This window comes from Neomonachus schauinslandi, chromosome 5 (assembly GCF_002201575.2).
Source record: "Neomonachus schauinslandi chromosome 5, ASM220157v2, whole genome shotgun sequence".
Taxonomy (NCBI): Eukaryota; Metazoa; Chordata; class Mammalia; order Carnivora; family Phocidae; genus Neomonachus; species Neomonachus schauinslandi.
Window position 1 is genome coordinate 25063439 of NC_058407.1, and position 16707 is coordinate 25080145.

The 16707-nt window shown below is 39.7% G+C and overlaps 1 protein-coding gene across 1 annotated transcript in view; it reads left to right on the top strand.

Annotated features, from left to right (window-relative positions):
• The first annotated feature begins 4311 nt into the window (after positions 1 to 4311).
• CCDC38 (coiled-coil domain containing 38) overlaps positions 4312 to 16707 on the top strand; it is a 31556-nt gene continuing 19160 nt past the window's right edge. Inside the window, exons 1-6 of the mRNA XM_021687678.1 lie at positions 4312 to 4324; positions 7494 to 7594; positions 8973 to 9138; positions 13591 to 13655; positions 15384 to 15547; positions 15660 to 15740. Of these exons, the coding sequence (XP_021543353.1) occupies positions 4312 to 4324; positions 7494 to 7594; positions 8973 to 9138; positions 13591 to 13655; positions 15384 to 15547; positions 15660 to 15740 (590 nt within the window). The remainder of the gene's footprint in view (positions 4325 to 7493; positions 7595 to 8972; positions 9139 to 13590; positions 13656 to 15383; positions 15548 to 15659; positions 15741 to 16707) is intronic.

A 16707-nucleotide genomic window follows, 5' to 3' on the forward strand; every position in this document is an offset into this window, starting at 1 on the left:
ATTGTTCATTGTATTTGGAGTTGGTCTTGGACTTTGGGATTGGGCATTATAAAACCCCATTCCTCTTTTTCCACTTCCATGAGGCTTGGAATGTTAAGAATGTGCACGAAGATGGGTCAGGTTCCCCACGTTTGCACTGATATTGCTGGTAGATTCCTCTCCAATGAACTGGTTTCGAGAATTTGAGTTCAGGGTTTCTTACGAAAGCTGGTCGTCAATTATCCCTCCTTTTCAAATGCTGGTGGTTATTCACAAGACATAGCAGACTAGAGAGAAGACAGATCTGGATATCTGCCTTGAAGAAATTATAGGCAATTATTTCCCTATCAGCCTACCGTGAGTAGGCACATTGCATGCATTACCTGTGTTTGAAAATTGCAACAAGCCTGTTAAGGAAGGTATTAGTATTCATACCAGATAGAAGAACCCAAGTTGCACTGAGTTTCATTGGATAGGCCTAAGAGAAAGAGCTGATAAGAGCCAGAGGCAGGATTCAAACCTGCCTGCCGTCAAGGCCAAGGTCTTTCCATAAGGTCATCCATGTTACCTCTGTGATGATACACATCAAAAATCTGACTCAGCGGCCACATAATGTTAGAGGAATGCTAGCATTAATTAAATCAACCGGTATGGTGTTCACTTGGGAGAACAGTATATTTTACACCCATACCCCCTTAGATGTCTAACATATCTCAAATGTAACATGTTCCCAGCTGAACCTTTGATGTTCCCAGTTGCCCCTTCCCCCACAGCCGCTCTGTCTCCATCGATCAAAACTCCATTCTTTCTTTCCTGGGCTCTTTATCTCATTCCCCACACCCAAACCATCAGCCAGTCCTGTAGGCTCTACTTTCCAAATGTAGCCAGAATCTGACCACCTCTCACCACTTCCATTATCTCTTCCCTCCCAATGACTGTAGCCTCCCAACGGGTGGCCTTACTCCACCCTCACCCTCTTGTACAGTCTCTTCCCAGCTCAGCAGACGGAGTGGTCCATTCCAGATTCTTATTTCACTGAGGAAATGACCCACAGGGCCCTCGAGATCTCTCTGATCTCATCTATCACTCCGCACTTTGTTCACTATGCTTAAGTTCCACGAATCTCCTTGCTGTTCCTCAAACACACAGGGCATCCTTCCTCTTTAGAATGCTTTCCCCGTGGGCTTACACTGCTATGGTGCTCACTGAGCACCTGATGCTGTCCAAAGTGGGGGACACATGTTAACTCACTTAACCATCTCATGAGGTAGGCGCTATTCTTATCCGCCCTTTTGAAAGATGGGGAAATTGAAGCGTGGGGATTAAGGAGCATAATGAGAGTCCATGCTCTTCCCCACTAGCCTCTGCCACCTCTGAAAACGATGGCTTGAAGTCACACATCACCATTTTAAAGCCCTCGTTTTTCTGAGCTCTTCATCTTTTTCATTTGTCAGAAGTTGGATTTGAACATATATGTGTTTTTATTTTTTTTTATTTTTTTAAAGATTTTATTTATTTATTTGAGAGAAAGAATGAGATAGAGCATGAGAAGGGGGAGGGTCAGAGGGAGAAGCAGACTCCCCGCTGAGCAGGGAGCCCGATGCGGGACTCGATCCCGGGACTCCGGGATCATGACCTGAGCCGAAGGCAGTCGCTTAACCAACTGAGCCACCCAGGCGCCCTGAACATATATGTGTTTTTAAACATATATTTTAGATGTGAATTTGCAGGCATTTGCCATGCAATCCAATGACATTTTCCCTCTATTTCAGTACAGAGCCTTTGTTTAGTCATGCTATTTTTATTTTGCACAACAAAGACATTCACTGGCTTTGACTTTCTTTTCCTGGTTGGCACATCATATTGGTTTAGTTCAGAGAACCTTATAATCCCTTCTAGGAATAGCTGGCTCTCTTCTTCTCTCTTCTGTTCTTCACCAACCCTTCATTAATCAATAGGGAGATTAAAAGTACATAAGTATAGAAGTATAACAACTTCTAGAGATTACTGGTTCCATTCAACATGTTCTATGAATTATTGGAGAGCTGGAATCAGAGCTCTAGCAGTTGGTTTAGAAGAATGAGAACTTCCGATCTTTCTAGGAGGGAAAAAGTGCCAGAATCCATGGATAAAGATTTTTGTTGCAAGTAGACTTAGGATAAAGTGAATGAAAGTGGGGATGGATAGGGGAGTGAATTTAGATAGATAAGAGAATTGAAAGATTAAAAGTATGTCAAGAAAGAGGTGAGCAGAATCTTAGGGATTTGGAGGAGTGCAGCGTGTGTAAATAAATATACAAAAATCTCCTAATATTGGCCATCCAAATTCCAAATACATCAACCCAACAGACTGTCATCAATTTTTCACCGACCCTTCTTTTCCACTGTCAGAATGAACTCAATGCCTGTGGAACAAAATCTTCAGTAATCTGAAAAAGTATAATATCAATGACATAGGTTTTTGTTAGTCTTTTTCTTTTATAAGCTTTAACATAATTTCTTTTCTCTTTTTCATTTTTGTTCTTATAATCACTGGAAGTAAAATCACATTCTCCTTGGTAAATATTAGCACAAAATTTCTCCCACTTACTGAGTTTGCTCGGGGTGCTAGGTGCCGTGCTTGGTTGTTTATACACATTATGTCATCGCATCCTTTAAAAAGCTTTAAGAGGTGAGATTATATTCCCATTTTATGGAATAGGAACCTGAGGCTCAGAGCTGCTAAGTAATTAAAATGTAGGCCCCACGAAGCAAGTGTGGTGTTTTGGGGGTTTTTTTTGTCGTTTGTTATTGTTGTCATCGTTTTTAAATTGTCCTGTTTCTGGCATCCAGAACAGTACCTGGCACACAGTAGATACTCAATAAATATTTTTTGAATGTTAAATGATCTTGCTCACACATCTGTAAATATCAAACGAACAGGCTTCTCTGTTCCAAAGTCTGGATCTTTAATCATCTGCTACAAATGCCTCTGGGAGTCTCTTCAACGTGGCTCTTTAAGAGAACTGAGGCAAAAATTTAAACAGGCAACCTGAAATAGGCTGTTTTTCCCATTGTTACTGGTGTGGGCACACCTTTTTATATAAATTCCTGAATATCCTTTTTCGTCCCCCAAAGAAAATAGCAGTGTTACTTTTTTTATTGTAAAAATAATGCAAATTCATTGAGAAATAATAATATAAAAAAAGTGTAAAAATTCAAGACAAGGATTAGGGTGAAACAAGGGAAACATTTACCTTTGGTGCAAAACCTAGAGGGGAGGGCAAACACAAACAACATTTTAATTCACTACTTTTAAAAATAAAAGTTAATGCAAAAAATTCCACGATGAACAAAATGTCAAAAATGTACATAAAGGCGAGATCTATGGGCCGGACAAAGGTGTGGCAAGGGAGGGGCTTGCTCTCCGGGTCATGGGGCGCACAGTCAGATCCTGTCTGTATTTAAGGTCTTGGTATTTTGTTCACCATGGATTTTTTTCCTGCATTGACTTGGAATTTTTAAAAAACTGCATTAACATGTTATTTATTTTGATAACTGAGTTTTGGGGGCTACTTCCTTAAATTTTGCACCTAACCCTAATCCCAAACCTGATAGAAATGCAAGGAGAGGTTGCTCCAAATCAAAGACCACCCCTATTAATGTTTGGTGAACAACTTTTCAAAACATCTGATTTGGCAGGTGTTTTTTTATCCACGCTACTCCCACCCTTTTGAAATATTTTGTTTTTCACTTTTAATATATAGTTAAGGGAGGGAATAGTGACTACAGAATTGTTTTGAGGGGCCATGCGGCAATCCGTGTTATGAGTATACCGGACTTATTTAATCAACTCCGTTTATTAAATAACACGTCAACAAATATTATTGTACATACTATTTTTTGCCCACTTACCTGATTATTTTCTTGGGATAAGTTCCCAGATTTGGAATTGCTGGGCCAAAGAGGTTGTGCTTTTAAAAGCAATGAAGGCTATTTGGAATCACTGGCTGTTGAGTTTGCCCCTTTATGCAAGGTTTACAGAATTTATTTTTTTTTAAATTTTTATTTCAATTCCAGTTAGTTAACATGCAATATTCTTTAGTTTCAGGTGTACCATTTAGTGATACATCACCTGATGCTCAGGCTTACAGCATTTATTTTTAATGTCTTTCCTTTTCTTTGGACAGGGCCAGGAGACAAAATGTCATCACATTTTTTGCCGATATCACTGGCTCCTGAAGGTAAAGAGGAAATCTGTCGATGAGCTCTTGCTTTGTGCCTGGTACGGTCAGTCTCCACAGTGAATCGGGGCACGTAGCAAAAGGAAAATACCAAACGACAAGCATCAGACATGGCCTTTCTATGTAAAGAGTTTATGAATGGTCTGCTGAGAAGGTTCTCTTCCACTTTTTAATTCCGCAAAGAAAAATCTTCACATCAGAGAGGCAATAAATGGTCATATTTACCTAGATTGCTAGGGAATTTCATAACATAAGACAATTAACTCAATTATTTGTCATAATAAAGGACATGAATAACTACATTTTATCAAAATCTGTCCTCTCCTTTCGTTTTCCAGCCTTTCTCTCCTCCTCCTGCTTCTTTACAAGTAAACAAGGAATTCATATTGATCGGTATAGAAGAATAACTTCTTTGTCACTTACAAATTTGACAAAGCTTTGAACATTGGATAACACCAAGAGTGTGTTACAGGTAACAGGCACTCTGTAGGCACTTTCCATGGGCTCGGGGAAAGTCATGCCATGGATTCTCCCACAGAAACTCCGGAAGGGACCAAGCCAACACCTTCATCTTAGACTTCTGGCTTTCAGGACTGTGAGAGAATCAATGTCTGCGGTTTTAAGGCCCTCCTTTTGTGGTGATTTGTTATAGTGGCCCCATTTCTGTGAGACTAGGAAGTGACTCAGGTGGGGAGAAGGGTTGGCTAAGGGCCAGTGCTTAGAGTGAGTTTATAATTCACTCATTCAGTTTATAACAACTTTATAACAAAAACTTGTTAGAATGGGTTGAAAGTGGTCCCTCCAAAATGGTAGCTCTCCGTGTCCTTACCCCTGCAACGTGACCTTATTTGGCAAAAGGGTCTTTCAAATGTAATTGAGGTAAGGACCTCAAGACGAGATCATCCTGGACTTACGGTGGGTCCTAAATCCTAAATGACACGTGTCTTTGGGAGAAAAAGAAGTCCCTGTGAACACAGAAGCAAAGATTGAAGTTACATGGCCAATGAATGCCTGAAGCCACCAGAAGCTCGAAGAGACAAGGAAGCATTCCCCCACAGAGCCTTTGGAGGGAGCATAGTCCTGCTGACACCTTGATTATGGACTCCTGAACTCCAGGACTGTGAGAGAATAAAGTTCCGTTGTCTTAAGCTGCCAAGTTTATAGTTTATTATAGCAGCCATAGGAAACTAATATACTTGGTGTTTAGAGTTTAGTTTTTTCTATTTATAACCAAAAGGAACTTGGCTTTGGACTTGGAGGGGGAAAAATATCTTGTGAATCCAGGACACTGAAACTTGGTCAGACAGGATTTAAACTCGGGCATTCAAGACTTTAAGCCACCAAGGGTGGGGTGGACAGTAAGTTTGTGAGGTTTATCTTGGGAGGAGAGAGGGTTGGTTGAGGGAGAGATGTCCAGCCTACCAATGATCACCCTTTGGACGGCATCAGTGGTCCCATCCTGGGATGTTGGGTCTAGCTCTGGCCTGAGAGTGGTGGTATAGGGTCCAGGTTATGAACTCTGTATGCCTCTCAACCCCAAGTCCCTTTTGGTCTTTGACTTCTGTTGCCTCCTCCTGGGCCTCAGCCTGTTGGCTATGCCCTTCCATACTCCTGCTGTCTCCAAGCCCGGCTGCCTGGACCCAACCTCACCTGTCTTTGCTCATGTATTATAAGGCCTAAGATTTCATGTATTGCCTTGGCATCTTTGAGCCTCACAGAGCCACAAAGACCTAACTGTAAGTCTTCCTGTTCTTGCCAGATTTGACTTCCACCCAGTGAGACACGTTCCCCACCCAGCAATTTCCCCACCAGCTGGACCAGTTATACTCTACTGGTTTTCATCCTGATGGGTTTCACAAGTCAATTACATCCTCTTGGGGGAAGCAGGGGGCACCTCACCCTCTGGTTACTACAAAGTCTGCTTCCTGCCATCCCTCTGTTTCACTCTGCTCCTGACGTGGCCCTGCATGGCAGGTGGTGTCCTCCTCCCCAGGGCTTGAGTATAAGTGACTAATAAACCGCTATCTATCTCATCAGTCCAGAGTGGAGTGTCATATGTTCGGTCATCTCATACTATTTGGGGCAGGGGATCCTTCCTTTACCCACAAGGTGAATCGGAGGTGATCAGAACACCGCACATTCCGTGTTGAAGCTCAAAGCTTCCACTCTGCAATTTTCTTCCTCCCTAACCTATTACCTACAGATAAACCTGCCTGAGGTTTCTATCCCAGACATTCCCCACTTTCCCAACTGAATCCCTGGGCAAACAGCCAATTCTCAGTCCATTTTAGAACATTTTTGTCATCTCAGAAAGAAACCTTGCACCCCTTAGCCATAACCCCCTATCTCCCCTCCAGCCCTAAGCAACCACTAATCTACCTTTTGGCTCCATGGATGTGCCTATTCTAGACATTTCATGGAATATAATGGAATCTTATAATGTAGGGATTTCATGTGGCTTCTTTCACTTAGTATAATATTTCCAAGTTTCATCAGTCTTAGAGTATGTATCCTTCGTATGTCTGATTAATATTCCATTGTATGGCTATACCACATTTTGTTTATCCATTCATCAGTTGATGGATATTTGGGTTGTTTCTATCTGTTGACTATTATGTATAATACTGCTATAAATATTCATGTACAAGTTTTCATGTAGACATATGTTTTCATTTCTAGGAGTGGAATGGCTGGGTCACATGGCAACTATATGCTCAACTTTTTGAGGCTGTTTTCCAAAGTGGCTGCATTATTTTGCATTCCCATTAGCAGGTTAAGATTCCAATTCCTCCACACCCTTGCCAATACTTGTCATTATTTTTGTGTTTTTTGGTTTTTTTTTTTTTTGGATGACTCTCTAGTATGGACCGAGGATGTCCCTAAGTGTAGTGGCTGTGTCTATTGCTACCAAAAGGGTGGTGTAATGGTAATAGTACATATATTTGTAGTGATGGGAAGAAGCAAAATCTTAATGCCTCAAAATATGATCCCACTATCCTGTAATAGGCCCCCTTATCTATTCACATAACAAATACAGACTCATTCCCCCTGAAGTATTAAGCACTGTACTTGGTGCCATGGGAAACAGACAGATGAGCTGTGTCTTTGGCCCTTGAGATCCAGGCCCTGAATCTCTGCCTCAATTGGAGAGGCAGAGGCTGCCTGTGTCCTCCTCCCAGAGACCCACCTATCCACCTGCTCCATTCTGGCTGGTGGAAGCCTTGCCCTTCTGGTCAACAGAGCAGGGATGACAGATGTTTTTCTTTTTCTTTTCTTTTTTTTTTTTTAACAGATAAAGGAAAAGATGACTCAGTCAAAAAGGACAAGCCATATAAGATCTTTTTCAAAGATCTGTTTCTTTTCAAAGAAAATGAAATGGCAGCAAAGAAAAAGGTAAAGTTTGATTAAAAGCCCAATCCAAATTAATGTTAGAAATTTATCCTCTTATCCATCACTTTTATGAACTTTGCTGGGTTAAGACAAGGGGTCAGGTGTGGGTGTATGCATCGCACACTATGCTGGGGTGTAAGCACATACAACAGGAACAACATCCAGCCCATGGTAAGGACCTAATGATCACTGCCCCCTGGGGGAAGACAGACACACTGTGACCATCACATATGACAAGTATGGTAGATCCCAGTTCATTGATTCTAATGCCCATAATTTTTTCACATTTTCTCATTCCTGAAATTGGGATCCAGCTTATATAGATGGGTTGCCATGCATAATTAGCAGTGCATAAAACAATAGTGCATCTACAATAAATGGTATCTTAGAGTTGATAAAATACAGTAATAGAGCAAAGGACATGTAGAGAAAGGAGTGACCATCTTTGTTGGAGAGAAGGATAACTGTGGTGGTGGTGTGTATGTGTGTGTGTGGTTGTCTCTGTGCACGCACGCACACAAAGACTTAACTGAAGACATAGCCAGAGCTGAATTGTTAAGAGTAAGTTAAAATTTGCCAGCCAGATACAGATAAGAGAATGTATATGTATGTATTAGGGAAGAGGGGCAGAGAAGGAAGTAGGAACAAAAGTGGAGGAGGGAGTCATTTTAGAATTATTTAGTATGAAGCTAAACCAGAGATGAGGCTAACAAAGCTGTGCTTTGCAGTTAATCTCACTACTTATATTATTATACCATTTATTACATGATTTGAATTTCAAGAGGTTTGCTTTCCTTATTTCTAGAGGTAAAGATTGATCCTATTTAGAATGAAGAAACTAGAAATGCTCGATAACAGATTCATCTGTAAGGTGAAGGTTTTATGCTTGTGTTAGTTTTATTGAAGGTGTCCAAAATTAAATTGAGCAAAGATTCATGAATTTAAAAAAGGCTGATTTATTTATGTCTACTGGGGAGGTTCATTTCCTCTCAAGTTTTCAATTCAATTCCACAGAACCAGTCCTTTCAAATCAGTGGAATTTCCAAGTTACCTGCAGCTGGGCAACACAAGGATTAAAAAATAAAAATGAAAATAAAGCCAGAACACTTTTCAGGCTAGTATTTATGAGGTACATGTTTAGTAAATATTGAATGTCTTTATATTTGTGCTCAGCTTCATAAGAGAAGGAATTGCAAACTATACCCGGTCCCTCAGAGATTAAGAACTCAGTCGCTTGTTTAATGTATTAGTAATGAGAAATTTACTAGTAATGAGGAAGAGACTTATTTTGTAAATGATATTTTTATATCTGATTACTATTTTTAAAGACAACATTATTTTGTTATATTAGAAATTCTTTTAAACTTTTGCACTTGGGCAGGAAAAAATTATGAACCGCAGCATGAAAGTCTACCAGAAGTCTACTTTTTCATCTCGAATGAAGAGTCGTTCACACCTGGGCCAAGTAGCATTCTACTCTGACACAGCTGGGGGCTCATTTGAAAAATTTGGGCTAGATCCCACTCTTATTCTAAGATTAACAGAAGGTAAGTCTAGATTACTGTTTAAGAATATTGTTTTGAATATTTACTGTTGATGTCAGGTTTAGGGGCTTTCCTGGAGGTAAAAAAAAAAAAATAGTATGCTGTCTCATACTATGGTTGGGGGGAGGTACTCTGTAAATGGAAACTGAGAGTCGGGACAAAATCTATTTTAAATAAGAAAACATATTTTTCCAAGAAATAGATTGTTACTCATTTTCATGGCTCTAAGGAAGAAAGTCATTGCCAAAATGATACAGTATTAAAGGTTATGGCTAAGGCCATTTAAACTCATTTCTAAATGTAGAAATATATAGAAACTTTCTAAAGACAAGTGTTTATTTTCCACGCCATACAGCTCATATATCCAGAATCAGGAAGCTAACAGAATTAAGTAAGTTTTCCTGTTGTTGCAAAAACACAACCTGTTTTAATGGCACTTGAGAGCAACATGATAAAATATTACAGGATATTAATTATTGCTCTATGAAAAGGAACAATATGTTAATCAAAATGTCATGGACTTTTCTTACTTATCAGATCAAGAAATGCTTACAAATGAGACAGAAAGCAGTTTGAAGTGAGGTTGAAGTGATTAATGCTAGGATAATGGGGTCATAAAATCTTCCCCCAAGATGAGTCTTGTCTAAATTTTTAAGTTAAAATTAAAAAGTAAGGAAGAAAGGAAGGGAAGAAGGGAGGAAGAAAGATATATTGAGTGCCCAGGATTTGCTGTGATAACTTAAAAATTGGGTAACTTTGCCAAACTGTGATTAAAAAAAAAATCTTCAGAGAACAAAAAAGAAACACTTGGGAAAGAACTTTGGAGTCGATAATTAGTGTAGAAGAGGGAAGCCATGTTAACTTTTTTAGATCTTGGAGCTGCATATTCTGCACTATAGTTGTACGAAGAAGTGCAAATGTCAGCAGCATGGTAGTATCAGTGACTATACCGCGGATAGGATATAGCTAGGTTCAGTCTTGTGTCTCATAGTTCACCTCTGTAGAATGGTGAACCCTAAGTCATCAAGGGCACTTAAAATACATGACATGTTTTAGAGTTCTACACAAAGCGGCTAGCTTCAAAAATCCTTGCCACTACCACTTCTGAGAGAACTAGCAAATATGGCTTTGCAGATGACCTGACTCGACACCAGGCTGGGTGACAGAGGGGTTACTGGTCTCTTAACAGTAAATGGCATACAGTAGACTCTTAAAAAGGAAATGGTAAAACTGTTTGGTATTATCCAAGACAATCTGGGCTCTGTCAGCAATGGAAATCAGGTTGTCAGTTTCTGCTGATTACACAGATAAGCAATTTAGACATTTTCATTGAAAATAAAGAAATCCCCCTCAGACTCTTTCCAATTGTGAGTTGCTTTGGTTGAAACCCCCATTTCCCAACCTTACATTTCCTGCCTAAATTCTGATTAAAGACAAGCCTACGTGATGTGAAATGGGCAAGTGACCCCTACTTTGGGAGCCCAGTTATTTTATTTTTGTGTATGCAATAGTAGGCAACTACTAGATCACCTCAAAGAAATTACACAGGTAACTGTCACAGACAGATGGATTAGGCTGCAAAGTAGAAGTGCCCCCTCTAGGCAGCCGGCAGCTTGACTGTGGTTTTACTCTCAAAGAGCAACAAACACCTCTGGATCACATCCCCAGTGAGTGGTGAGGTACTCTGGTGTTGAGGAACACTAGTGCTTGGAAGACAGTTTTGTCATACACGGTCTCTTTGTTAAAAAACCTTCCGGATAGCTAGAAGAGCCAAAATGAGAAACCCACTATAACCAGTCTATTTAGACTTGAAGAATAAAATCACATCAACTCAGCCAGATAGTATCATGTTAAAGTAGCCTGAAATGGTAAGCATGACTATAATATTTAGCAAATGGACAGTACAGGATTTTTTTATATTGAAATGTATTCCAATTCATGTGACCCATCATAAGTGACCAAATGAAAGCTACAGTAAGCACTTTCATGCTTCTTTTCTACTAAAAATATTTTTAAGTAAATTGAACCTGAATCTGATCAAGCAAACATGGGAGACTGAGCACATGCTAAATAATACCATGACGATGCAATCTGCCAGGTCCATTAAACAGGAAATTCTACAGGGAAATTGGTCTGGTTTTTGTTTTTGGTTTTTAAGAGAGGGAGAGAGGAGGTGGGGTTGGGGCAGAGGGAGAGAGAGAGAGAGAGAATGCTAAGCAGACTCCAAACCCAGTGCAGAGCCCAGTGTGGGGCTTGATCTCATGACCTGAGCCAAAATCGACCACCCAGGCACCCCTGATTTGGTTCCTTAAACCAATAAATGGCATGGAAAAATGGTAGAGTTTGGGAGGAGGTAAGGGATGGCAGTTATAGGTAAAAAATTGACTTTAGGAGTTATACCAACCAAATTGATCTTTGTTTAGATTTTAATTTTTTTAATTCTAAAAAGTTATTTTTGAGACCACTGGGGAAGTTTGAACCCAGACTAGGTATAAGATGATACTAAGGAATTGTTCATTTTGTTTGGGATGATAGTTGTATTATGGGTATGTTTTAAAACTTTTTTATCTGATAAATAAATACTAAAGTATTTATGGATTAAATGATAACGATGGCTTGGATTTGCTTTAAAATGTTCCAGTGAGGGGGAAACTGAGGGGTGACAATAGATGAAACGAGAGGTAAGATGTTGATTGTGTTGAAGTAGGTGAGAGGTACAGACAGTTCATTTTATGGCTCTAATTTTATGAATGTTGAGGATTTCTATAATAAAAAGCTTTTATGTGTTAAAAAGAAAACCATTATAACTAGGTGCTTATTACTTTCACATATATTATCTAATCCTCAACAAAATGCTATTAGATATTTCTGTCTCTTCTCCTCTGATGAAAATGGCTCAGTGAGATTGAATCACTAATTAAAGGCCACTAGGTGGATGCAGAATTCAAACCAATGCCTGTCTGACTCCAAGGCTTGTTGTTTGTCACCCATAATTACAGAACTATTTTTTAATGATTAAAATAATCATTTTATTGCTGCTATTATTATTGACCTGGAAAACTTAAGTGTTTACTCATTCAAATTGTATTTTTAATAATAGCTAACAATTGTTAAGAAGTTATTATGTGTTGGGGTACCTGGGTGGCTCAGTCAGTTAAGCGTCTACTCTTGACACACTGGGTGTGCAATCTGCTTAAGATTCTCTCTCTCCCTCTCCCTCTGCCCCTCTGTGTTTTATAGCATGTTGCTTCACTTCCTTCTCACAATACCACTATGAGGTAGAGATAATAGCAATGACCCACTTAGACTGATTTGTGCTGTGCTCATAAACCATTCCTAAATTTCAGTGCCTTGCAACAACATAAGTTTATTTGTCATTCACCTTTCAACGTTGGTGCTTTTCAATGTGTCCTGCACTGAAGGATCAACCCCTGACTGCTATGTTGCTGGAGTTATGGCAGAGGGAGGAAGAGGGAACCAGTGGTGGTTCTTACAACTTATGCTTGGCAGCCACACAGGTCACTTCCACTGGCATTCTGTGAGCCAAATCAAGTCAATGGTCAAGCCCAATACCAGTGAAGAGAGGGAGAGATAATCTTCTTCCAGGCAGGGGCAGAAAATAGTTTGGAACAATAATACAATCTACCACTATTAGGATCCTCATTTTTACAGACAAGGAATCTCATGGCTAGTAAGAGGCGGAGGCGGAATATGACCCAAGGAGACTGTGGGCTCCCCAGTGCAGCGTGGGCTCACTGGTTATTTGGGAAACACTGTTTTGTTTCTACTTCTATTTATGTTTTAATCAAGAGACTTTGTTCTATACCACATTCTGTTGGTTTTTCATGAAGCGAACATTGTTGAAATGCAGCCTATGTGTAATTTTTCCAGAACGAAGAAACCTTGAAAGGAAACTTTGGTCTTTTTTTATTGCTAGATGGTAAAGCTAGTTGTCATCTTTTTCTTTCATGCCGTAAATTTGGTTTGTGATCCCCACACGCATTTTGCCAAAAGACTTCGGTTTTATATCCAGATTGGCCAAAACACTAAGATTTAAAACAGCTCGGTCTCCTTCAGCACAGGCTTAGGAATCATATGCCCCTTCTGCCACGTGTTAGCTCCGTTATCTTGGGCAAGCATCTTGACATCTCTGAGCTCACATACAGGATGGGTACAGAAATATGTACCTCATTGGGGTTATTGTTAGGATCAAATAAAATGATTTATTTAAAGTGTCTAATAAAGTTCTTGGAATTTGATGGACACAAAATAAATGGTAATTACTATTATGAAATTAGTTTTTTAGTGATTAGGAAAAAAGTTTACTTGAAGAGATAGTGGTTTTTTAAGTCAGATACATGCCAAATACAGTAATTTAATTACATAGCTTTTATTTTATAGAAGCTCTTGAGGGATAATGAACTAAACCTAAGTCTATTTCAATTTTCTTTGAAGGTACGGACACAAAAAGGACTATTCATGAATTTATTAATGACCAGAGAGACCGGTTTCTGCTGGAGGTAGTAAAAATAATTTCTTTCTCCCATTAGTCAAACAGAAGACCTCTGGCAGAGCATTGCCAAATTTTCACCTTGACAGTTTATTTTTTCATTACATGCTCCAGATCTATTGCCCCTCTGATCCTTTCCTAAACAACTTCAGTTGGGCTTTTGTCCTCATCATTCCACCAAAACTGCTTTTGTCAAGGTTCTCAGTGACCTTCCCATTGCCAAGTTCAAATCGTCACCTCACGGTCTTCCTTTTCCTTCCCCTTCCACAGCAGTTAGCTCACTCGGTCACTTCCTCTTTCTTGAAATGTCTTCTTCAGCTGGTTTCCAGGACCCACAGTCTCGGTCCTTCCTCATCACTGGCTGCTCGCTTCCTCAGTTTTCTTTTCTTCTTCTTCTCCCTGACCTCCAAATGTTGGAACGCCCTCGGACTCACTCCTCGCCCTGTGCTTATCTACCCTCCTCCAGGCCCACGGCTCTAAATTCCACTTTCCCCATTAACAACTTCCAAACTTATTTCTCTACCCTGATCGTCTTCCCTGAACTCCAGACTCACAAAGGCAACTGTAATTCTTAACATCTCCACTTAGATGCCCAGTAGGCACCTCAGACTTCCCATTTCCAAAGTTTTGCCCCTCTATACTCTTCATTACCCCTGCAAATCTGCATCTCGTGCAGTGCCCCCATCGCAGTGAGTAGTGATTTCATTTTTCCAGTTGCTTAGGCCAAAAACGTTGGAGCTATCCTCAACTCGCCTACCTACAACCCACATCCGAATATACTTTCAAATGTATTTTTTTCCCAATATATCCATACTCACACTGCTTTTCATGACTTCGCCTGCTACCACTGTAATCCACGTCACCAGTATCACCTGCGTGAATTATTGTTATAACTTCTGAACACTGCTCTGCCTCCACTTTTGCTCCCTACACTCAGTCTGTTCTCCACACGTGCCCCTCCTCTACTGACGACCTCTGGTGACTTTATCTGGCCCTTGGTTCCCTGGTTGTTATTTCTTTAAAATGATCTCATTTACATATTTTAAATGCATTTATATTATAATGTATGTGACTTTATTTATAATTCCTTGTTCATGCATGGCATTAAAAACCACAGTGAACTCTTATAGTCTGTAACTAAAAAAAAATAAATAAAAGCTAGATATCAAAGTTGTATTTGGAGATTTACCCAGGGTTCTTGAAGGCTGGTTAAACACTCCTACCCTCGGGCAGCTTGGAGGAATGTGTCACAGGTATAGCAGGGTGCAAACCTCATTCTCCGGTGCTCCTTCCTAATGGAGGCGGCTTTGCCACTGCGGACGACAGCCCAATTTCCCAATGCCCAGAAATACTGGAGGTATATTGTGGGTAATACCAGGTAGGCCTCCTCTTTGGAGAGATACGTAGTTTTTTGTTTTTGTTTTTTACTTTTATTTTTTAGGATAGAGCCTGAGGGGTATGTAGCTACTTTTGATTTGTGGGACAAAGCCATGTTGGAACAATATTGAGCCTCTTCATAAAAGTGAAAGAGAGGAATTAGTCTCCCTTCTAATGATCCCCAAATAAATTCCTTCATAAAACAAAGGCTATCGTCTCAAGACTTGGCATGCTATTATTTCTAATACATGTGATCTCTTACTATGCAAGTTATTTTCCCTTTATTATGAGACTGTTGAAATGTACTAGCAATGAGCTGGAAATGTGCCATAATGCGCACTTCTGTTTTCAATATTCCTAGTATGCCCTGTCAACCAAAAGAAATACAATTAAAAAGTTTGAAAAACACATGGTGGCGAAGGAACAGCAACTCACAAGAGCCGAAAAAAAGCTCCAAGAAGATGCAATGGCCTTTGAAGAGTTCCTTCGAGAAAATGACCAGAGATCTGTAGATGCTCTTAAAACGTTCGTTTTTTTTCACTCTGGCCAAATTGCCTTTTTCCCTCCCTCTTTCTTTTTAGTTTCTCGGAATACAACACAACATAAAACAAACTAACAAATCCCCGTTACTTTTCAGTGCAGCACAGGAAACTATAAACAAACTCCAAATGACAGCAGAACTGAAGAAAGCCAGTATGGAGGTGCAGGCGGTGAAAAGGTAAGCCCAGGGCACCATCTTTTCCTTCTCGAACGTCCCAGCCCTGGTGAAACCTATATGTGCCTAGCCAGACCTACGTGGGAATATTCCTTAACAGTTGATGACTTCCTAAGTATGACCTCATTTTTAAATAAGTAATCTGTCGATCAAGGTCCTTCTGTCTCTGCCTGGTTATCAGAGTACAGTGACCTCTGGCTGAAAAATTTCTGTAACTTGTCAGTGTAGAAGCCTAGAAACTGGTTGAAAAGAAGCAAGCCAATGTTAAAAGTAAACCATAAATTATTTTCTAAGTGTCCTCTTTCATTTGTTCGAAGGCATTATTTCTTTCCACATTTTAACATCTCTGAAATTGGGGTTCATTTTTACAACTACCTCTCAACTATAATTGGCACTTCCACTTAGTTGAACCTAGAATTGATACTAAAAACCAGGATTTATAATGACAAAAATTACAGGAAGGAGAGTTGGGATAAAATTATTATAACACCCACCACTCTTTTTTTTTTCTTTCAAGCCCGGATGTTTTCTTCTGTGGTCAAGTGTATCTCACTTGGTCTAATTTTAAGTATCTAAAGAAGCTTCCTTCTATCATCATTCTTGGACAGGAATTTCATGACAAAAACTTGTTTTGTTTTTTCTTTTTGAGGATTTGATACTTACCTTTCCTCTAAAACCAAGTCCTAGAGTTTTCGGAGAAGAGAACAACTTGTCTAAAATACAGCAAATGAATTGGATGGTAGTTTCTTAGAAACCAATTGTTACTAACAGAATGCGTGTTTTCAAACACATTCTGGCTACAGAGCCTCTTCTATTGTAGGAGCCTAAAGTTGAAGGCATTCCAAGGTGGAGAATTCCCTTCCTTCCTTCACTCCATCATGTAATTAGAAGATTCTGTTCTATTTGTAGAACGAGAGCAGCAGCCTCTAGGCTTGCAAGGAGTATTATATTTATGCACAATGGCCACCCA